The following is a 24,213-nucleotide window of genomic DNA, read 5'->3' on the forward strand; positions in this document are numbered from 1 at the left end:
AGTAGGGGTTTTCCCCTTTCTTTTTAAGGCAAGCAGTTTTACTACATTGACTAAATTGTTGCAGAATCTAGTTATGGGAAGTGATTATGTACTTTTTTACAATGTCATATCCTCTAGCAAATGGAAATAACTGTAAAATTTTAGGAAGATTTCATGTAATTTAAGACTCATCTTTCTTGATTCACTTCCTAACACGCACATGTACACTCCAAGATTTTATGTATTTCCAAAGGGAGGTTATTGTATTGTAACATTCAGTTCACTGCTCCTCACAGCGACAAATATTTATAGAATTACTCATACTATTTTTCTATTGTTGTAGTGGTTACAATAACAGCGGTAGCTTCAGAGCGGTGGGGATTTTCATAAAGAAAATTGTGTGTCTTGCAGGGGGAGCTAAATAAATTCCTTGTGCATCCTCTGTGATCCTATGGAAGAGTGCCATTTGTTTTATAATTGCCATTGTGTAGAGTTGCCATATTTCAAACAGTGAAAATTCGGTTAAGTTACTAACCTTTTTTAATGGAAAAACAGCACTGCCAACATGGGCTGCCATACATCCGGCTTTTCACCCAGGCACTGCTGCCAATTACAGTATTCCAGATATGTCTGGGGAAATCTGGGTGTCTGGCAACCCTGCCATTGTGCCACAATTTTACTTTGTTTTTTCCTTACCTTCAGATTCTGGACTTTGCTAGTGGAAGCAGTATTAATAGGCTCCTCAGAGTTAAATGAAATTGCATTCTCTGTAGATGTGCATGCAGTAAGGACTGGAGCAAAATGTGCCCCCTTAGGCCAAAGGGCTGTATCCCCTGGAGCAGAGGGCTGCTTTCATTCTGACTTCAGACTTCCCTGAGCACAACTGAGAGTACAAACTGAGGAGATGGGCATGTAAGGCTGAATGCTGGAGGTGTACTTCAAGACAGGATCAAATGAAAAAAGAAAAATCGAAGGAATTATTCCCTATCTTGAGTTGACTATTTTACAAAGAGTAATTTAAACAGAGAGATGCCTGTTACGTGCTAATCTGATTCTGCTTGTCCCATGGGTTATGTGGGTTTCACATTCCTGCTTTTTGTTTTAACTCGGTGTTTCCTTCAGCCTGTAAAACTTTAAAGTCATCTGGAGATTAAGCTCAATCGATGCAAGAATATGTGACTGATGGCTGAGATGATTCAGAGCAATGACCAAGCAAATTGTTCAAATTACTTGAAGCCCTGATCTTCTAATTAAGCTTTGTTTAATGTGCTTGCTACGTGCTGCTTACTGAGACTTCATTGCTAGTCATCCAGATGACACACATAGCAGATTTAATTCCCACCATTACTACTTTAATTCTCTTTGGAAACATTTTTTTCCTCTATATATTTTCTTAGTAAATATATAAGAACATTAACAATTGATCAGTTTATGTTGCTGGAGGCATAAATAATCAAACTGCATATGTCATTATTTATTAGTGCTTTTTATGCTACTTTCAGATCACTATATTTGTAATGTAACTTTTGATAAGCATGCACTTTGTATATCTGGTTCTCACACCATACTAAGCCACCTCTCTCATGTTCCTTTCCTCCCTAACAGAGCCATTCCACTCATAAGGCGGGGTGAAGCAGTTCTGCCACCCAGCTTTGCTGCTGGTATCCCTGGCCTCTAGGGGCAGAGGGGGACTGGCAGCAAGCCTCTGCAAAACGCCTCCACTCCTGCTGGTTCAGCTAGAGGGGAGACTTTCCGCAACCCAGCTTTGCTGCTGGGCTTCAGGCAGCCCTTGAGGACAATAGCTTATCCCCACCACCACCAATTTTGGAGGCAGAAGTGGGATGTTTCACCTCAGGTGCCAAAATACCTTGGGCCACCCCTGCCCCCTAACCTTAGCACAGTTGCCTTTCAGCTTATGAAGAGTATTGCTGCATTGTCATTTTGCATGTAGCCACTATCATAATGTTCCACTGTACCAGAGTCCTTGGGAACTAGTGAAGGATAGTCAAAGCAGATGCACTCTGTTTTTCTATACCTTGCATATCAGGGTGAGAGTGAGATTCTGAAGGGATTTGTACCACGTGGTTTTGAACAACTGGAATACGATCTAAAGTAACTGAATCCTGCAGTATATTGCAAATCATTGATTATGAAAGCCGTAACCCACATGCCCCCAGTCCTACTGTGTCTGGTGTCATCTACCTACCTACCTGTAACTGGTGTCATCTGTTTAGGTTTGAGGTTTTTTTCTATAATCAAGCAGCATATAAATTTTATAAAATAAATAATTATATTTCATTATGTACTGTACTCCATTGTAGCATTAGATACTTGCAAAATAACACTGCTAAGTAGGATATCTTTTTAACTGCCCTGGCTTTCCCTTGGGATTCCTGGGAACAGTAGCTGGTAATTCTTAAACATTCCTAGATTCCTTTCAAAAGTACAACATAGAGAAGGAAACTATGGCAATTAAATCACTTTAGGTTTATATTGTAGGCTTGCACACTTTCAAAATATTAACCCAACAAGGAATGTATGGGAAAATAATGGATCCTTTCATATGTCTAACTATCATATAAGTTAATGAAAGCTTGCAGGTGCCATCTACCATGCTGATATGGAAATCAATTCATTTGAAATGTATGACTTGTAGACAATTAAAGGTCAGGTGTTCTGTTCTATACAGTACCTTTCATATAGGCACGTTAGTTCAATTAAAAAAAACCACTTAACATCTGCTTAGTTTTCCTCCTTTTTTAAAAAAAATAATAATAATATTTAATAACATTTTAAAGACTACAAAAGAAAGAAAGAAAGAAAGAAAAAGAGTTAAACAATACAATACAATACAATACAATACAATACAAAAATAAAAACACCACACAACGCCAACCCCAAAACATTAAATTAACAAAACCAAACAAAAACAATTTAAAACACATCTAATAAGTTCAATATCTTAACTTTCATTTACTTGTTTCAACGACCTCCTCACACCTCCCTTTTTGTATTCCACTTTAATTAACTGTTTCAGCAATTCCTTTCCATCTTCCTCTGTTTTCTGTCCTGTAATTTATCTTAACATAATCTAACCTTATTTTCCCCTTTAATATATAATTGTCTTAACATATTTTAACCTTATTTTCCCTTTAATACTCTAATAATCTATTTGTACTTAATTCCTTGTAACATTTCTACTAAAGCCATATAGCTCCTTTCCAACATTTTTCTGACACTCATTAATTTTACAATATTTTTATAAATAGTCTTTAAACTTTTTCCAATCTTCTTCCACCGACTCTTCTCCCTGGTCCCGGATTCTGCCAGTCATATCCGCCAATTCCCTATAGTCCATCAACCTGGTGATCTTCTGTCCGATGCTCTTAACTCTTTCCCAAGTCCCTTCTGCGAGTCTTCTTCATATTTATACATGAACTTTACTTTGTCTTCCACTGATCTTATTTTCCTTTTCCTTCCTTTGAGGCTAAAGAGTAGATCTCGGGGAAACTCCCACCTAAAAATGATTTTATTCCTTCTCGACAGGGCAACCAAATCTCCGTAGTTAAATCTAAGATCCAAAAGGTATTTCAGGACGTCTTTCAAAATTTCCACTCTTGACTGTTGTTCTTCTAAGTTCCTCTGGTAGTTCCAACAGTCTCTTATTTTGTTCTTCTCTTTTTTCCCTCCTCTTCCAAGTCCGAAAGTCCTCACAGTTTTAATCTCTTCTTGACCCAAGACCCAAAAGTCATCAAATTCCTGTGTGAGGAAATCTATCAAACTTTCCTTCTCCAGTTCCGGTAGGGCTCTGATCCTCGAAATCTGATTTTCTTTAAATTCAATCATAGCAGGCATCAACTTATGGTCATCAAATTGCATCTGTAAGGCTGGGACTCTCTCTCTCTCCAATTGTGTTACTTTAGGTTCAACGGCAATAACGTTCTCCCTAGCCTTCTCCGCAGTTTGCCATGTCAAAATAGATTCCTGTGTCAGTTTCTGAATAGTTTCTATATTGGTGTTCACTTTTTGTCCCAAATTGTCAATTTTGGTAGTTACCACATCCACCTTTTTATGAAGTTGTTCCAATTAGTCACTTATCTTAAATAATACAACCACTAAGGCCTCTTCTGTCAACATTCTTAACCGATTCAAGGTCCCCAGAATCTCACAGGTTTTTATCTTGCAGCTGGAAATTCCCCCAGCTCAACTCTTGTGACAGTTTCAAAGGCTTCCTCTAGAGGGAAACAGTTCCTCTAGAGGGAAACAGTTTCTATTTATATTAGTCCTTTTAAACTCAATTCAAACAATAAAGTTAGTTTCAATTTTCTGTTACTTTTACTCCTTTTTAAATGCAGACGGAGACAATGGAAACAATGTATTCCTCTTATTTAAACTGTCAGTGAACGTTCTAATCACGGTCAGTCCTGTTGGCAGCCCGTTTCCAGGATCGGAGTGGTGGTATATTAACTCTGTTCGCTCTCTCCTGCAGGTATACTCAGTCCAAAACTTTCCCCCCTCTTCTCCTGCCACCAAGGGGGGTTTAGTATTTTTTACTGATGGAAATTTAGTCCTTTACAATAGGCTTTCCAAGACTTCAGCTTGCATCCTCATTGCTTCAATCTATTTACACAAGGGGAAGGTGGACTTCCTGTTTTAGACCTCCCCGTTTCGGCACCAAATTAAGACATTTAAAAATCCAATTCTCCGCTCTACTCACGGGTAGTTGCTTTAAGATCAAATTGTCCACAGGAAAAAGTCAGTGCTCTCCGGCAACAGCTATGCGGCTTCGCTCCGTGGAAGAAGCAGTCAATTTGAAGCACCGCGCCGCTCACCCCACGTCGCTCCGGATCCCCGAAACCGGGTTTCCCCGCGAGTAGGGGAGGCGCAAAAGGTGCCAGCCAAATCCCACGTTCACAGGCTTCACCCGCCTGTGATTTCTAGTAGGTCTCTGCCTTCGCCGTGGCGGCCAGACCCAGATTTCCATGAGGCAAATTCCTCCCAATCAGAGGAATTCAGCCATTACCAGAGGCGCTAACCCGGAAGTCTAGTTTTCCTCCTAACAGCACAGAATGCTATGTTTAGGCCTTCTACAACAGACATTTTTCAGCTGCCTATCACTCTTATTTTCATTTTCCTAAATTTTCGTTTCATCTGGAATGAAAGTTTCAGAGTCCTGTTTGCTGCTTCTGCAGACATCAACTTCCTTAAAAAAGAAAAAATCCAGTTCTTGAACAAGACCTGGATGAGGGAGAAATATCCTACCATTTCAGGTAAAAGAGAAATATCACACCACTTGAGGAGAATTGAAGATGTGTCTGTAGTGTTAGTGATGAGCCCCTTGTGGAAGCACACTTGCTGCGTATCATGCATATACCATCTTCTTGCTCTATTCCTAATCTTGGGGAAAATTTGTTTTTCCAGTCCACCATCTTCTAAGGTAGTTCGTTCCATTGTCAGGACAGCTCTCACTATCAGAAAGTTCTTCCTAATGCTTATTCGGAATCCCCTTTCTTGTAATTTGAATCCATTGATTTGGTTCCTATCCTCTGGAGCAGCAGTAATGCTCAGCGTCTATTGGTATTTTTTGTCTTCCTAGTTTGTCATGTGTTATAAAGCATCCCACTGCTTAATTTAAAAACTATTTGTAGAATAGTTCTACAAATTCTGTTGTGGGCCAGTATATCACAGATGTTGTAGTTTAAGGTTTGGACAGAGTTGCAGCGAATGAAGTCCTGCTGTGAAATAAAAGTCAAAAGGCATCTTGGCATCCCAACCATTTCCTTGGGAGAAGATTACAGCCTGAGTATGCTGAACTTTATTGCTATGGGCCTCATGACAGTTTTCAGAAACATGCATGGCATTTTTGCTAAAGAAACTCAGATGTGCAGAAACATAGGGGCTGTCATTCTTGTATTTTATCATTGTCTTAAGGGGGGGGAGTGAAGAACATGAGCCCTTAGGTTTAATAGTTTTTTTTTGTTACAATAAGTGACAATACTGATGTGAAATGTAGGAAATCACTCTTCTGTGACAGTTGAGCTTTTTTTTTCTATTGTAAGAGAAGAATGAAGGAACAATGAATCTTACTCTATCAGTGTCATCACTGATTTTGACTGCTGTTAGTTTTAAAGTACTGTAGAGCTGCTCAAGACAGATGTTTTGTATTGCCGAAACTTAACAATACTATTGAGGGTAAATCTAGGTAAAATTTGTTTTGGGTTGCAGTAGAACTATTTGTCTCCAAGTCTGACTAGTGAAAAATTGCATTCAACCCTCATTTTCCCCCCTTCTTCCATCTTGAATTCACTCAAACCTATGAATGCCTGGCTCCTGCTGAACCATTTTTGTGCTGGGGAATGCACCAGAAACAGGATAATCTATGGACTAGTCAGCCTTTAATAACACCATTGTACGTTCCAAGCTTAATAACAAATCCGATAAACATGAATAAATCAGACCTAGCTTTTTGGTTTGGCTTGTCAAGTTTTGGGGGAGATTGTTTGAAGGAGCAACTGGTATGATTTCATGGTAGTGTGACAGCTGGACATGCAGCTGTAGCACAGTATATCCCTTCATGCACCTTTTATAATCATTTTCAGAATAGAACTTGGTTTTTGGTTGACTGGGGGAAACCCTGGCAAATTAGTAGGAAAGACATCAGATAATGTTTTAATGGGAAAAATAATGATTCACTTTAGTAAATGTAGAACAACTATACACACAGGTGCTGCTTATGGTGCAAAAAATCAAGTTCCTAAGAAATTGTTTGTTAGCTTATTATGAGAACACTCACCTGACAATTTTCATTATTTCCTATGGTACCATTTCTACCTCTCCTGCCATGGTTTTTTCCTAAAATGGCTACAGCAAAAGAGAAACAAAGGAGCAACTAATCTGTCTCATCTCTCCTGCTCTCTGATTTGTCAAATCTCTCTGCCCACCCCCTCCATGGTTTGTACTCAATAATAATAATAATAATAATAATAATAATAATAATACCCCGCCCATCTGGCTGGGTTTCCCCAGCTGCTCTGGGCAGCTCCCAGCACAAAAGTAAAAACTTGATAAAACATAAAACATTAAAAACTTCCTGAAACAGGACTGCCTTCAGATGCCTTGACATGACAAATTTTAAGAGGCAACAGTGCAGCATAACCAGGTGGCAGTCACTCAGGCCTGTAGAGGCCAACTTGATGAGCAAGAGAAAGAGGTCACAATCAGCCTTGAATAGATATATATAGCTGACTGTGCTCCCACTCACCCCACCTTCTTGGATGTCTCACTGATACCATAATTTAAGCATACTGAATATTAAACCTTTTCTAGCATAAACTTTCTTTTTCCTCTTGCTCTATTATTTTTTTAAAATCCATTTTATTTCCTTGTTCTCATCACTCCTGACGCCTCTTGGTCCTTTCAGATTCCAGTATTAACTTTCCAAGTAGATTAATTGCTGCTAAGAAAATAGTGGTATAAATTATTAAGGGCAAGAATAAATATACGCATACATATTTAAACCCTAAAATGCATAAAGAACCATCTGCTTCTTTTTATTGCAATTGTGGGTTGATTTTATTTTGGTTTGCAATCGCTTGATTTATACTCACTTTGGAGAAACCTGAGTTGCATTCTTGGCAGCTCAGTTAACTTTTTGAAATGTTTACGGAGATTGAAATCAAATGGTTACAGTCCGAACAAATATTCTAAATTTAGCTTTCCAGTGCTCTTTACATTGTTGCTTGTGTGTTTTTTGTCATTTATTTTAATGTACTGATGTCATGTGGAAACTAAATTAAACTAAAAATGCATACAAAATCTAAATGCACTGAATGAATTGCCAGAAGCATAAGGAAAGTACGTACAAAATCTAGAATTCTGCAGTAGTGCTAATGCAGCTCAAGAGGAAGAAAATCTCAAACATTACTGGAGGCCAGTGGAAACCAACACAACGGTGGCAATTGTTGTTAAACAGCCTATGGCTAATGCAGGAATATGCAGGGGGCCACAACCTTGGCATTATCAGCACCATACTCTAAACCAACTGAGCTACCTGGCGCACTGACACAAATATACTGACCACACTATACCTGACTACACTGATGCAATCTGGGGTGTAAAGAGGCTTTATTATAATATAGGCACCAAAAGGATTGGTTAGCTGTAAATAGACATCTCAGATGGAAGTTTTTTCTGCTTTCCAGATTGTTTCAGGTTTGTTTGGTTTTTTAAAGAACTACCAGGAGGCTACATTTGCTTCTATCATGATTGAGTAGGGTTCTTTCTGGTCTTCAAAGCTCTCTGTGGGTAATCCTCATAATTACAGTTGAAAATGCAAGCTGATTAGAATAACTTGCTAACTTCCTCTTTTTGTTTCAACTTGAAGGATTGTTCAACGTCAGAGGAGTACAACATTGCTGCAGCACTGCTGCCACTAACAACTGCTTTTTATAGGGTAAGTTGTGGTTTTCTGGAAATTTGATAATAAGTGCTTGTATACCTCTATATTAATTGAGATCCCTTCTTGTGAGAATTTAGTTTTAATAATACCCTTTGAAGCCATTTCATGTACCCCCATCTGCATACCACACTTTGCAAACACACTAGTTTAAAGAACCAAGCTTTTCAGAGATTTGGTTGTCTTACTCAGAATTCATTCAATTCATGGTCATATTTAGACATAACCCCAAATGCATAGTGGGCTGGTTTATTTTACAGTTAAAAGGATGATTTTCATCAGCATGGAGCACATTGAGATGTTTAACCCTTTCCCTGCCTGCTATCCCAGTGGAAAATTTTTACTAAGGAGGTTTTCCCCCTAAATCTGGGGTGTGGTGGGGATTTTCTTGGGATCACAGCTGGCACGGAAAAGGTAGCAGCAGTGCAGTGATTTGCACAGTGTGTACCAGCATACTGCTCATTTGTGGTAAACCATTGTATGTTTCTGACCATGGCTTTCCATTACATGTAAATAGGACCTAGTCTTTCTACTGTCTGGCTCTATTCTAGAAGTAAATGACTTCCTAAAAACCATCAGATATTATCCTTCCCTCATTCCAGCTCCTTAGTAGTTTGCTAAGAACTTAAGAAGAGCCTATCTAGTCCAGCATTCTGTTCTCACAGTTACCTGTAAAATGCCTATGGTAAGCCCTTTTAAGCAGGACCCGAGTGCAACAGTATTTTCTATTAATCTATGAAGAAATTCTTTTTATAAGTACAGATGCTCACAATAAACTTTGAAAATTAAATACTGTTTAGATTGGATGCATGTGTACCAAACTTTCAAAATAGAAGCAGCTTCTTCTAATCTAACTCAGTAAACCAGTGAGTTTTCACTAAAAACGTTTACTAAGTCAAGTTAGCATGGTTGTCAGGTAGGAATGCTGTGAATTCTGTGTCTTTAAAATATAAATATTAGTGCAAAATGCTTCATAGTAATCAGAAAATCTGCTTTGGTGGAAGGCTAGCTATGTGATCTGGCTATTGCTTCTTAAAGTTTTCATGAAGCCTGTGGCTTCCAAGACGTTTAGTCTAGGGGCATTGCACATGTGTAATTAAAATAACAAGAAAGAATTTCTGTTTACAATATATTGTGCCTCATGTGATGTCCGGTATAATTCCAGTAGTTAATACCCAGTGACTAGACTCTTACAAAACCTGACAGGGCAGGATGTGACTGAAGAAATCCACAAGCTCATAGCCGTCAGCATTAAATTCATGGACAACAAGTCAGTACAATAGATGCATACTTGTGGCCTGGAAGAAAATTTCATACAAACACCACTATAACTTCACTCTAGTTCAATTTTAAATTACTAGACCTAAGAAATCAAAAGAGTGTGATTCATCTAAGTCAGGAAGAGCACTCTTCACTGTGTGTAGTAATGTCCTGTGCAAGCAAACAACTTTAGCCTTTGGGGCAGAAAACAGTGTTTCTGTTTACCATTAGTAATACAATTGGAATTTGTTTAAAATATAAATAACACGTAATTATACAAGATACAATGTTTCCCTTCCTTTTGATGGAAGACGGCCTATTATGTTAATTTTCCAGTGTTAGTTGTTAAAGGAATGTCTTTTCAAAACAGTGCGTGATAAATTTATGTACATATTTTCTCCTAGCAATACTTCTGCCTATAGATTGCCTTTTCCCTTTTTTCAATTTTCTAGTTTCCACCCTGTAGACTGAGATAACATTGCTTACCCTTGTGCATGATCTTCCATGGGAACTGACCTGGGGAAGATGGTCCCTCCTGATTCTTTTTGCCCTATGAGTTACTTTCAATGTAATTGACCTTAATATTCATCTAAATCACCTGCCCAGGATGTGGCTTGTATGCACTGTTTTATAATGACTCTAGTTCTTCCTGGAAAGCAGATCTTAGATGGTGGTACTGGGAAGCTGTTGCTCAACCCCATGGGCTTAGACTTAGGGATCCAGCACATTTTGTTTCCAGTGCTACATAGCATATACATGAGCTCTTGTGTAAGGATGTCTAGAGATTTGGGGTGTGGTGTGGCATTCACGTTATGCTGATGATAGCATTTCCTCTCCTTTCCATTTAGTTCTAGAAAGAAAATGGATGTCCTAAACAAAGGTTCATTTCAGTAATGAACTGGTTGTGGGTTAATGCTTAAAGCTGAGACAGAGATGCTTTTATCCAATAGGATAGCTGGTCTTAGAAGTTCTTATACTACCTCTTAAGAATTGGATCCCCAACCTGAGATGGCTCCTGGCCACAACATTACCCTAGATAGCCAGATAAGGGATGCAGGTGGAGCTGTGCTCTAAACCACTGAGCTTTCACAGAAAAGTGCAAAATGATCCTCCAGCTGCGTACTTATATTGTACACTTTAAAGAACTCTCCCACTACCACCAGAATACTGGGTACTGTAGTTTGCTAAGGGTGCTGGGAACTGTTGTTGTGGGGGGTAAACTACAATTCTCAGGATTCTTTGGATGGTTGGGGAAGAATGTGCTTTAAATGTATGCTGTATACGCAGCCTCACTATCTCTGTGCTATGGAGTTTGTGCTGTTTGATCAGAAATACATACCAGTGAATTCAGTGGAATTTATGTAAACAAGTTTAGGATGGCCACCTTAGGAATGACTAACTTTAACTGCACAGATATAATAAAATCTAAGGAAAAATATTAGACGTTTCATTGAGAAATTACAATGTGCAATTAGATTATGTAACTGACCTCTTTTAGATCATTGATTCCCTTTGCTTGATTAACTCAGCTAAAAGTTTTATATATAATTATTCCCTTCCCCGCTGCTTCCCCCCACCCCCGCAAAAAAAAATTACATGACAGTTGTTTGATTTCTCACTGGTCTATGATCTCCTCTCTAAAAAACGTTCTAATCAGTATTCAATTTAAGGTTAAAAATTTAAACACTGGTCAGATATTTTGTAAATCTAGCCCTTGGGATTAGCAGAATAATTCATAGTCTGAGACATTGTTTATATTTCTACGCCCTCCTCCACCCATGCTTTCCTACCTATTCCCCAGACAAGGCGTTTGGTTTTTGATTTGTGTACATTATTTCTGAGGAAATGGTTTTCGCCAGTAAGCTGTATCACTAGGGCCCTACCTCATTTGCGTACTTTCAAAGCCTTTTCCATGAAATGAACATACTAATGGAATAATGATTATTTTCATATGTTTTTTTCTTAGGCCATTTTTTCAAGAAACATAAGTCTTATTGGGTGTTCAATCTCATGTGCCATAATCATGTGGATAGCAGAGCTGATTGTGTTTACCCTGAGCTTCTGAATACACTTAGTATGGTGTCTGAACCAAAAAGCAACCTTAAAATTTGAATGTTCTTGCGTCCACTATTTTAGCTAAGAGTTATTTTGCTTATCATAATGCTTTGCATATAGATGTAGGGCCACAGGTAGTCTTCAGTATCAATATTTTACCCATTTTAATCATGTTGAAATTGGCACACAAAGGAACATTCTTGGATACACATTATAGTGGCGCCTTTCACACAATAATTGTTATGAACATATGTCAGAGCATCTAGGATGCTCCCTGTTGGGGTTTTATAACTTGGCACAAAAATGATCTTGGCAAAAATGACCTTTACGTTATTTTTGTAAGTGTATAGAATGTGATTGTGATCTTGGAACTGGAAATTAAATATTTGTACCTTGCATTACCCTGGAGAAATCTGCACATTCATTGTTAAGAATGTACTAAGGCTGCACATTCAGAAGTGCAGTTTGAAAATACTGAGCATGATTTATCCAAGTAGAGCACTTTAAAACCCAAAGGGTATCAGTGGGAGTCTCAGACATATACTTAAAATCTCTCCCTTCTGAAGCCAATGAGATTTAAAGGTTCTTTGGCAGGATCATGCCCCAATAGATTACTTTGCAGAGAGAGAGAGCACACTCTTTTATATTTGATCAGGATTTCTTGTGCCCAGTCATGATACAAATGTACATATCCTAAATAAAAGAGATGTAAACTGTATTTTCTTATGTATTTTCTTATTTTCTATGCACATATACACATCCTAAATTGTGATTGCAGTGCCCTTCAAAACAAGTCACGCGAGATGGCCATGCTCCTGGTTCTACATCTCTATAAGTTTTTCTATCATGGTGTGTCACAGATGCATTTTATTATTGTAGGTTATTTCCACAAGACTTACTCCAGCAACAATCAGATAAGATCCTGTCCATTCCAACAGATGTAGGAATAACCTTGCTCCCTTGTCCCTTTTTGTATAAACTTGCTGGGTGTACATTCTATTGCAGAAGAGGGAGAGTTCACAGTGTTCTGTGATTTAAAGAAGTGTACAGGATATTGTAGGAACTCCCTACAACTGGTAATTACAGATTAATAGTTGTTTTCTATGAGGATGAGTCTGGATAAGCTCACTGACTGCTCCTTCCTCATCTATCTAGCCACCATTTCAGGGAGTCCGTTATTAAATCATTATGTGAATAATTTTTTGGTGCTTCTTAAGATTGCCAGTATCAGCACCAGAATCCTGAACTGCTGCAGTAAGCATGTGGGGTTCAATTAACATCTATTCACACACTGGTGGGGCTTTGCAGAGCAGCAGAACCACCATTGCATCCGCGGCACAGCACCTCCCAGCAACCAGAGAGTAGCAGCGGCAGGACAGTTGGGCCTGATCCCTGCACCAGCTCTATACTGATGCAGCGGTCAAACCCAAATCAGGCCTGATGCTGGCCTGCAGTTGCTGTGAGACTGTCTCAAGATCCAGCAGATTCCAGGGCAGCTCAGCCCCATCCCATCCCCTGCCTTGGAATTTTGAGTCTTTGGGCTTTCCACTGGGCTCCACTGGTGGGCAGAAGGGGAAAGTCAGCACGGACACAGTGATGTATTTCTCTGTCAATGGTACCCAGCTGGCAAAGCTGGGTGCAGAAATACCTTGGCTCTGTCCAAACTCCTAACAGTCTGGTGTGAGCAGGCCTGGATTGCACTATTGTTTATCAATTTGCAGTTTGCAAAACTAGAAACAATACCATCTCAATAAATATTATTTCTAACCCCAAAAGAAGAACACACAACAGTCATAAACTGCAATACTAATAAAGTAAGTTAAACAGATAACATGAAACTGATAAAGAAGAGGAAGAAACCGCTTACCATGCTGCTCAGCAGCAGCAGCAATTGTGGTCTGGTGTGGCTGTGGGCAAGTTGGTTGGGGGCAAAAAGTCCCTGCACAGCTAGGCTGTGTCATCTGAGAATGATAGGACTTTTCTGCTGTTCAAATTTAAATTGGCCAATCATGGCCAAACTGCAGGGGGACATTTGGGAGTGGACCTGGTTTGAGCCTGTCTTTACTCAGGTCTATCCTCAAACCACTTAAACCTGTATGTGTGGGCAAGCAGGCGGTGCATATGAATGCCGTGGAATTGCTTGATTGTTTTATTGGGGGCCAGGAAGGAATTTGCCTAATTGGCCTAGTTTGGAGGTTTTACCTACCTCACAGCAATTCACAATCTGTTGGTGGAAAAACGCATTGGGCCGGATCCTTAATCTAATCAGATGGCGTGGAAAGGAGCCTAACCCTTCCCCCTCCTCCAGATCAAAGTATCAGGGTACCCCGGTAAATGGGTCCAAGGGGAAGAATTCTGACTGTGTGTCCAGGCGGGGGCTAACAGACCATAGAACTCCCTTAATGGTGTCCTCGATGTGTGTCATATGGGGTCCCTTAACCCAGTATTGACCCTGATGATTTAATCAGCGAGCAGTCAGGTTGGTTGATTTTGGATACATACCCCATGCCTATGCCAAAGCCTACTGGCATCTGTAATCAATAAAGTTGTGGTCATTTTCGATCCCAAAATGTTGTCATGTAGTTATTGCTACCTGTGCCCCATCCCAGCAATCTTAGGCTTGCTGCAACTGGGCCTGCAAAAAAAGAACTACTAGTACTTTAAAATTCATAGCATCTCAAAACCATACCATATATTTGGAAGGTTATTTTGACTGTAGTTAAGTAACAGAATCCCTTTGCTACAAAAGTATTTCATCTTTGTTGTTTCCTTTGACCTCAGAAAATGTCAACTTAGACATTAAGTTAAATTCCCAAGTTTTATCTATCCATTCATTAATATTAGATGTCCCCTGAGATCTTCAATTCTTTGCATGGCATTTTCTAGTGACAGCTGCCATATAGGAAGAACATCTCAGTGTGTTCTTTCTTTATTAAGTCAACCATATAATTTATTAATAAATCATGTGAAATTTAATACTCCAATATCTTTGTTTTTAAATTTATAATCTTTTCCCATAATTCTTTTATGAAATTGCGCTTCCACCAGGCCCCTTATTATTTCCAGTGTTTCCCATTCATCTTAGAGTAATTCTTTCTTGTTTTACTTAAAACATCAGAAGGAGTTGTGGTTGTTATTGACTGTACCTGAGAAATGAGTTCCAAAGATAAGATGCCACAACAGAAAAGTCTGTGTCACAGAACAGAACAGCTTCTCATGAAAGGCAGGTTTATTGGGGGGGGGGGGAGAGAGAGAGGCATTGAGTTATTCTGGTGCTGTCATTCAGGCTTTGAAAGTTAAAACCCACATTTCCTATTGGACCCAGAAATCAGTGAAGCCCAATGTACAACACACCGTAACCATCCATAGACAATGTTGCCAGAGTGTATGTAAGTGAGGCTGGATTTTCTTCATCTAGGAGAGGCCATACTGTACCAGCCTAAATTGAGGGTAGGTATTTTGTGCCAGTAATGCTACTTGGGCTTCTAGAGATCTAAAAGCACTATCAAACTGCAACCCCATCCAGAATAAAAGGCTGTATAGAATTATATATATATATATATATATGCTTTCGTAGATTTTCACGGGTACAGGAATGCAGGTTTTGGTGTCCTCGGGTGTCTTCCCGTGTAAAAGTTGGGGTGTCTAGGCGACGTTTCGACGAGGTCTCACTCGTCATCTTCAGGCTGGTGCTTTCGGCTTCTTGTTACTGGAACAGAGCAGGATCTCAGTGTTTGAGTTCCTATAAATACTGTAGAGGGGGTGTGGTGTATAGCCTCCAATGTTCTGGGCAGAGAGGAAGTTCCCAGGCTAGTGTGCCTTTTCTTCTTTTGTTCCTTAATTACTTGAGAGATATCTTGAGTGATTTCTTGAGTGATATCCTGAGTACCACTTAGGTGGGTCATTAGGTGTGGATTAGTTGTTAAAGTCTTTGTGTCTTGACCTCTTGAACTTTGTGAAGAGTTTTCCTGAGAAGATGGCTGTACTGTACTTAGTTGTGCTCTGGCTTGGCTTCGTGTATAGGGGCGAGCTGTGGTTTTGTGGCTTGTGTCAGCCAGATCTGTGTAGGGATTGCAGGGGGGTGCAACATCCGGAGGTGCCACCATGGATTGGCTACTGGATGGTGTCTGTAATTCATCTGTGGAGAGGGTCTGGGTTTGGGTCTGGTGTGGTTGATTGGTGTTGGCGTTCTGTGTGCCTCTGGATCTGGTGTCAGTTTTTGTGGGGAGGGCTAATTTCCAGATGTCTGGCAAGCGGGATGTGTCGTCACGCTTGTTCATGTTGTGAGGGTGTTTCTCTATCTCGATGGCTTCCATGATTATTCTCTTGTGGTGATGTTCCGTGTTAAAGAGCAATTTGGAATCTGCAAAATTAATTTCGTGTCCTGTTTCTTTCATGTGTTGGAAAAGAGAGGAAGTTTTTTCTTCTTTTTTGACGGCATTCTTGTGTTCTGCGATACGTGCATTTATTCGTCTGTTTGTTTGTCCAATGTACGTGGCTGGGCAGACTTTGCAGGGTATTTCATAGATCCCTTGGTTTTCCAACTGGATTTTATCCTTGGGGTTTCTGAGGATATTGGCTATTTTTATTTTTTTTCTGAGGATATTGGCTATTTTTTGGTTGGTGCAAAAGGCTGTTTTGATATTGTGTTTATGGAGGATTTTGCTAATTTTATCTGTAGTGCCCTTGATATAAGGAAGGAGGGCCATGCCCTATACACGAAGCCAAGCCAGAGCACAACTAAGTACAGTACAGCCATCTTCTCAGGAAAACTCTTCACAAAGTTCAAGAGGTCAAGACACAAAGACTTTAACAACTAATCCACACCTAATGACCCACCTAAGTGGTACTCAGGATATCACTCAAGAAATCACTCAAGATATCTCTCAAGTAATTAAGGAACAAAAGAAGAAAAGGCACACTAGCCTGGGAACTTCCTCTCTGCCCAGAACATTGGAGGCTATACACCACACCCCCTCTACAGTATTTATAGGAACTCAAACACTGAGATCCTGCTCTGTTCCAGTAACAAGAAGCCGAAAGCACCAGCCTGAAGATGACGAGTGAGACCTCGTCGAAACGTCGCCTAGACACCCCAACTTTTACACGGGAAGACACCCGAGGACACCAAAACCTGCATATATATATATATATATATATATATATATATATATATACAGTTGTAGAGCTGGAAGGGACCACAAGGGTAATCTAGACCAACCCCTTGCAATTCAGGAACCTTTTTTTCCAAAGTGGGGCTCAAACCCACACCCCTAAGATTAGGAGCCTCATGCTCTACCAACTAAACTAACTCCCATATCATCTCCCAAGTCAGATAGGCCACTTGTCAGCATAATCCCTGTCTGATCAGTTCTGAAATCTAATTTATTGTCTCTTATGCCCTTATATGGAACCACACCAAGAAGCTAGCTGAGAGGAGTACATTTAGGTTTTGTTGTAGGCTAGCAGAGGTAAGATCAGGGGAGTACAGGACTAATGGAGAAGCATGGATATCATTTCAAGGAAAACAATGTAGTCACATGGCATACTATTGATATTTTTGTGTATGTAAGATTTCTTTTTTACAGGCAGGTCTGTTAGGCAGAGTTCAGCACTGATCTTTCAGTTGTTGAGACAGTCAGCGCCACTATTTTATTAGCCTGCCTTAACAGAGAAATGGCATGTAGTTTCCACAGAAATCTATTGCCATCTGCTGGCTGCTGTTTGGTTGCACTGAATAACAGTTCTAATGAAACACCTGTAAGCTAATTCAGAAAGGTTGGCTAGAAATAGAAATCAGGGAAACGTCTGGAATAATTTGGAATTTAGGATTGTTTTGGGATGGATTGTAATGTTGTATGACTTTGTATATAATTGAACAACAGATCAAAATATGCAGTGCATCTGATTTCAGTGACCCTAAAAGCTAATCCTCATTTTGTAATATAAATATGGAAGGAATGCAATGCTGCAATGTAGGTGGAGTATCTGAAGTTTCAACAAATACATTAAGTGGGGGGGGGTATAGAGCCATCTCTGCATTATTTGCAGGAGCTTTGAAAAGACATTTGCTTTGATTAAAAAAAAGCACTGTGTAATTGAAAATAGAGAAGAAATACTACTTTATGTACCTTGTAGACCTGCTTCAGATTCTTTGAAAAGCTACTCTCTACACACAAATTTCAGTGCAAATTTTGGAGTTCAATCAGGTGAAAATAGAGCAAACCAAGCTTACATATTCCACTATCCCATTGTTCTCACTTTTGGATCTTGTACCTCTGTGTGTCTTGGTGCAACATTTATACTCAAGAATGAGCCTTCTGTAAGATTTTGTCTTCAAATAAACAGAATTATTAGTGAGTTGCCCACTAGTTTACTCAACATGAATGTATAGGAGAGAATATATTCATGATTATTATATGTACACATACATCATTAGGATTAGTTGTCTGTCTCATTAATGATTTTTATTGCCACAACAGTTGCATACATTGTTGTTCCTACTCTTTTGCCACAACAGTTGCATACATTGTTGTTCCTACTCTTGAAAATTAATCTGATGACTCATTGTTGTGCTTTCAGAAACTAGCTCCTGGAGTCAGTCAGTTTGTTTACACCTGTGTTCAAGATCATCCAATATGGGCTAACCAGCAGTTCTGGGAAACAAACTTTTACAGTGATGTGGAAAATCAAATTCGTTCACTCTATCTTTCAGCTAAGGAAGACAATCATCCACAACACTTAAAGCAGAAAGTAAGTAAAACAATAATATAGAAATTTTAATGAGCAAAGAAATAAGCTAAACTAAATCTGTGTTGAAGTCAGTTGGCATTTAGTTAAAGAAAATGTTTGATATTGTATAGTTTGTTGGGCCTTCTTGAATTAATATGCCAGGCAAGGGGTGTGTTCCTAAATACTGGAATTACTTCTTAAATGTTATGGTACTAGTTGTAATGAACTTGTTAATAGTGTGGGGAAGATTTAATATGTTTTATATATAAAGCAGCAGAACTATCCAGGATAATTCATTAATACTCACAAAATAAATGTTTGCTTTCCTTTAGAATAGATGAGTATATTATCTTAATATGCTCACAGTTCTAACATGCATTACTACATGTTTTTCTAGCTTTGGCAGCACTCTGTTTCTTCTGCTTCAAATCAGACAGCATTCCCAGACAAAACTTTACCCTTCCCTTAAGAATGTCCCCCCGCCTTCATCAGAAATGGATAGTAGATGTTGTGAATATTGGTGCCAAAGGAAACCTAAAATGCAGATTTTCCACCCTGGTGCATAAATATAATTTCCAAAATAACTCTTTCCCCCAATAGCAGTAATGAATAACTGTGTATGAGTTTAGCTGCACAAATCTTGGAGCTTACTTTGTATTGGAACCCAAAGGCTAAGTCAGCTGTCATGTCTTATCTAATTCCACAACAACTTTTGTTCTGGACCATTATATCATGCAGTATAATTGTATTGGCATTGTAATACTGTATATTTTGTACCAGGAGCATCTAAAAGTTCCTTCAGAGGCACACAGCATTCATGAAAAATAAAAATTCTTGTCCCGAGCACAAGCCAAAGATTTTCCCCTACCAGAGGTCTTTCCAAATTTAAGACCTTGGGGGAGGTATAAGCATCAATCTGGTCAATGTGGGGTAAAAATGTAAAATTTTCATCAAGATGTGTAGGCATAGTGGTTGGGGAGAAAGACCACTTGTCCACATGGTTCTGTGACCTGGCTAGCAGAGGGGAAAGCAGTAGTTATGGGGGGGGCATAAGAAGTGGGTGGTAGTGAAAGAGAGAGTCAGTGACAAGCTTGTGTGAACATGTATGATATCCAATACATGCTTATAGAATTGTAGATTTGGAAGGAACCCCAGGGGTCATCTAGTCCAACCCTCTGCAACGCAGGAATCTTGCCCACCGCCATCCCTGGTTGGGCTTAAGCCACAGATCTTCTTGTTAACATCCAGACACACTGACACATTGCACCACAGTACATTGACTACTTGTCAGACTTACCAAGAAGCTTCACAACTGAACACATCCAAGATGTGTACTGGATTGCTCTCAAGTTACAAAAAAAGCACACTCCTTCCAGCCACTTCGTTACATGCTTCTTAAGAGCACATATGTAGAAAACTAATATCAAAATCAGCCTTTTGCTTGTGGCTTTTACAGTTACTTCAGCCACAGATAAAGTAAGTTTTCCTTCTCCCTTTCATTGACTTGCTTTGAAGTCTTATGTCCAGTGCAGAGCTGAAAAGGCATGTCAGTGCTGCAGCATAAACTGGCTCCCATTTCATGTTGCTTTGTACAATGTGCCATCATTCTGTGTTATGTTGTTCTCTTTCTCTCCTTTCATTTTCTAACCTTTTCCTCCCTTTTGGGGGCTCATAAACAGTGTTGTGGTATTTGAAATTGGACAGATCAAAAATATGAAGCTGCATGACTCTGGAAACATACTTTCTGCTTGTGTGACTACAGGGTCATCTTTAAACAAAGATATGCAGATTAGGCATGATAGCTGGTGTCAATAATATTATTGCACCTATACTGCAGGTATTACAGGGATTATGCAGGGTGGGTGGGTGTTATAATGATTTAAGCTGGGATGGATATTGAGCTACATCTGGACCAGTGTGGCATAATGGTTAAGAGTGTTGGATTATGACCTGTGAGACAAGGGTTTGAATCCCTACACAGCCATGAAGCTTACTGGGTGATCTTGGGCCAGTCACTATCTCTTAGCCTAGTCTACCTCCCAGGGTTGTTGTGAGCATGAAACGGAGAGGAGAACCATGCACACGACCTTGAACTCCTTGGAAGAAAAAGTTAGTACATAAATGAAATAAGTAAGTAAAATATAGGCATGTCCTAACTGTCCTGTTATAAAAGGAACAGGTTGCATCTTTCCAGTATAGCAAAACCAGTAAAATGCCAGGAACTTGGCAATTCTAGACAAAGTAATAGAAGAAGGCACTCTGCCATCTTAGCGTGTCAATAATGTTCCTCTAAATTAGATGAACTATCAAACATGAAGGAAAAGCCATGAGCAGGAAAGTTGCTACCAATATTAACTGTACTATAGGGAAGCAACAGAGAACAGTGGTAGCAGAATTGGGAAATAGAAGCAGTTGTAGCACATATGCACACTTGAAGCTTTTCCTCATATTCTTCAGAAGTCTAAAAGGCTGATCATACAATTGTAGGTTCCTGCTGCTTTTTCCTTAAAAAATGAGGTTATGTGAAAACAGTTGCCAGTCACCTTTGCCCTAATTTCTTTAGGCTACAATATGTTGTGTCTACGTGCCATCCACTTCGTTTACAGAGAACCACTGTTAGATTTGAAATCTGGCATGTGAAAACATGAAACTTTTTCAGTGCTATAAGCTATTTATAGCTACACATGGCTCACTGACTCAAGCACTACAGAAGATTGGACAGTATCATCTGTGCCAGGCAGTTAGTTGAATGCCGGGCAGTTAGTTCTCAAGCCAATTCATATTCACTGTGAGAACGAGCCAAGAGTTTGCAAGCAGAATGAAATCCTAATGTATATATTAGCTTGTAAAACTGCAATGAGGAAACAAACAAAAACAATTAAACCCACCAACAAGCAGATTAAATTGATGCTGTGTTGAAAGGGCTATAAGTGAATTAGACTTGCCTTCAGTATCGCTCCATGTTGTGCATTCCTTTTTCTATGGATTCTGTAGGTATGTCAGAAATAGTTTTTTAAATTTTAAGACCAGCCATGGCCCTGTGCTTGCACAAGGATCTAATTTCAGATGCAATGGAAAGTAAAGGGTAAGATGGGCACGACATTTGGAAATTGAATGTTTTTTTGCAGGCAGATCCAGGTTTTGCCCCACCCCTGAGCAATGTGGATGCAAAAAGCAAAGTGCATCTTGAGACATCAACCAGTAGAGAAGCCTTTCTATAATGTTCTGCTGCCGCTTAGTATGCAGTAGCACAACTTGGGGGCAGGACGTGCATGGTGTAGAGGCATAATTTCCCATGAGCAAGAAAACTGCAACTTCAGTACCAAACCCTGCATTGTGGTTCATGAATTGTTATTCTTTGCACAGTGTTTTGTCTTATGTTTGGTTCTTCAGCAAAGGTTCTCTAATATTAATAATAATAATAATAATAATAATAATAATAATAATAATAATAATAATAATAAATTTATTATTTATACCCCGGCCATCTGGCTGGGTCCCCCCAGCCAATCTGGGCGGCTTCCAACAAAACACTAAAATACAATAACCTGTTAAACATTAAAAGCTTCCCTAAACAGGGCTGCCTTTAGATGTCTTCTAAAAGTTTGGTAGTTATTTTTTTCTTTGACATCTGGTGGGAGGGTGTTCTACAGGGCGGGCGCCACTACCGAGAAGGCCCTCTGCCTGCTTCCCCGTAACTTGGTTTCTCACAGCGAGGGAACCGCCAGAAGGCCCTCGGCGCTGGACCTCAGTGTCCGGGCAGAACGATGGAGGTGGAGACACTCCTTCAGGTATGCTGGACCGAGGCCGTTTAGGGCTTTAAAGGTCAGCACCAACACTTTGAATTGTGCTCTGAAACGTACTGGGAGCCAGTGTAGGTCTTTCAAGACCAGTGTTATATGGTCTCATATATAGTTTATAGGCAGCCTTTGTGCCCATTCCAAAAGAACGAAAATAATTTAAAGCCACAGTATAATATTCTACTGTCTAACCATTTTCTCCCCTAGGAGATGAATTCTGATGCCCAGGCCCAAGAAAAGACTGCCATGGACTTAGCTGCTGAGCAGATGCGTCTGTGGCCAACACTTAGTAAAGAGACTCAACAGCAACTAGTACAAAGTGAAGAAAGTATGGTTTTCAGTCAGGCAATTCATTTTGCTAACCTCATGGTATACCTGCTAGTGCCACTGGACACCAGTAAAAACAAACTCCTAAGAACTTCAGCAACGGGCGACTGGGAGAGTGGAAGCAATAGCATTGTCACAAATAGGTGTGTAATCGGGACAACCACATTATTTTCAAATAGAATGATGTTTATTTTGCTCCAATGTAGATTTAACTGATTAGAATTGCTTTTTTAGCATTGCAGGCAGTGTTGCTGAGAGTTATGATACTGAAAGTGGGTTTGAGGATTCTGAGAACAATGACATTGCCAATGCTGTCATACGCTTCATTACTAGGTTCATAGACAAGGTTTGTACAGAAAGTGGAGTTACACAGGATCACATCAGGAGTCTTCATTGTATGATACCAGGTATGAAGAGCTATGCTGAAGTCTTGAAATATTTTGAGAGATATATATTTTGTACTGTCTGAGAAAAGATATTTTTGAAAAGAGCTTCTTTGTGTGTGTTATTTTCAGTTGACAATAAGGGTTTGCACTTCTAATTTTAGTCTGTCGGTGTCTACATAGTCATGTGAGAGGCCTATTCTGGGCTTTCTGAAAGCAGTTTTTAGAAGGGTGGAATTATTTTAGTTTGTTTTCTTCTTGCTATGTTTTGCTCATTTGCGGTGGTGTTTGCTCCCAGGAATTGTAGCAATGCACATTGAGACTCTGGAGGCTGTTCATCGAGAAAGTAAAAGGTTGCCACCAATTCAGAAGGCAAGTATTTTGGACTTTGTTTACACTATTTACATTTTAGGTATATGGCAAGTTTGCTCAGTTTTCTGTGGGGTTTTTTTTTCTAATATAATTGGGGAGATATTTGGAACATTTAAAAGGATGCTGAAAAATATGAAAAATTCAACAAATAAGCAGCTTGGCTATAGTTTTGTGAAATATGAACTAGAGAAAAAGTATCAGCCAAACCTCTGAATCAAAATAAGCTGCTGTTGCATGTCCATTGTTGATTTAAGACCTATTCTTTATCGACCCACTCCCTTTTCCAGTCAAACAGCATCTAAGCAAATAATGCTTTCCCTTTTGGACTGAAGAGGCAAAAACTCTAACCCAGACACTGAGAACCTGTGGCCCTCCTGCGTTGCTGAACTGCAACTCCCATCACGCGCCCCCCCCCCGACCATTGGCTATGCTAAGTAGGCAACGTTGGGAGTCCAACAACATCTGGAGAACCAGAGATTCCCCACCCCTGCTCCAGCCCATCAGAGCCTTGAATCTTTGCCACTTTTCTGAAAAGATGGAACTTATTTTACTCAGTTCTTACTCTTATCCTAGCTGAAATCCAGTCTGCCCAGTAAGCACAGGGGCAGAGGGATGTTTCTGACCATGAATGGTGATGAGAAATCTGAAAGAGTGCAGGAAAGCCCTAGGGAGACCAGATAAATGACTATCTGCCCAGCTGGCACACCTTATCCCTTCTATGAATGCTAACAATGTGATTGTTAGTGTGTATAGTGGCTAGAGTGTTGGACTAGGGCTCTTTGTTAAGTCCCTTTTCTACAAAATACACCCATTTTTACAATAACCTGTCTTTTACAAACTATAGCTGTAA

The 24,213-nt window shown here is 39.6% G+C and overlaps 1 protein-coding gene across 4 annotated transcripts in view; it reads left to right on the plus strand.

The window, feature by feature from the left end:
* The window catches only part of SBF2 (SET binding factor 2), a 218,105-nt gene that overhangs the window by 151,290 nt on the left and 42,602 nt on the right, over positions 1-24,213 (plus strand). For all 4 annotated transcript variants that reach the window (XM_081840018.1, XM_081840019.1, XM_081840021.1 and 1 more), the window contains 5 exons: positions 8,363-8,431; positions 18,332-18,502; positions 22,489-22,751; positions 22,843-23,015; positions 23,290-23,363. In XM_081840018.1, the coding sequence (XP_081696144.1) occupies positions 8,363-8,431; positions 18,332-18,502; positions 22,489-22,751; positions 22,843-23,015; positions 23,290-23,363 (750 nt within the window). The remainder of the gene's footprint in view (positions 1-8,362; positions 8,432-18,331; positions 18,503-22,488; positions 22,752-22,842; positions 23,016-23,289; positions 23,364-24,213) is intronic.

This window comes from Podarcis erhardii (genome assembly GCF_964252035.2).
Source record: "Podarcis erhardii genome assembly, chromosome: 1".
Taxonomy (NCBI): Eukaryota; Metazoa; Chordata; class Lepidosauria; order Squamata; family Lacertidae; genus Podarcis; species Podarcis erhardii.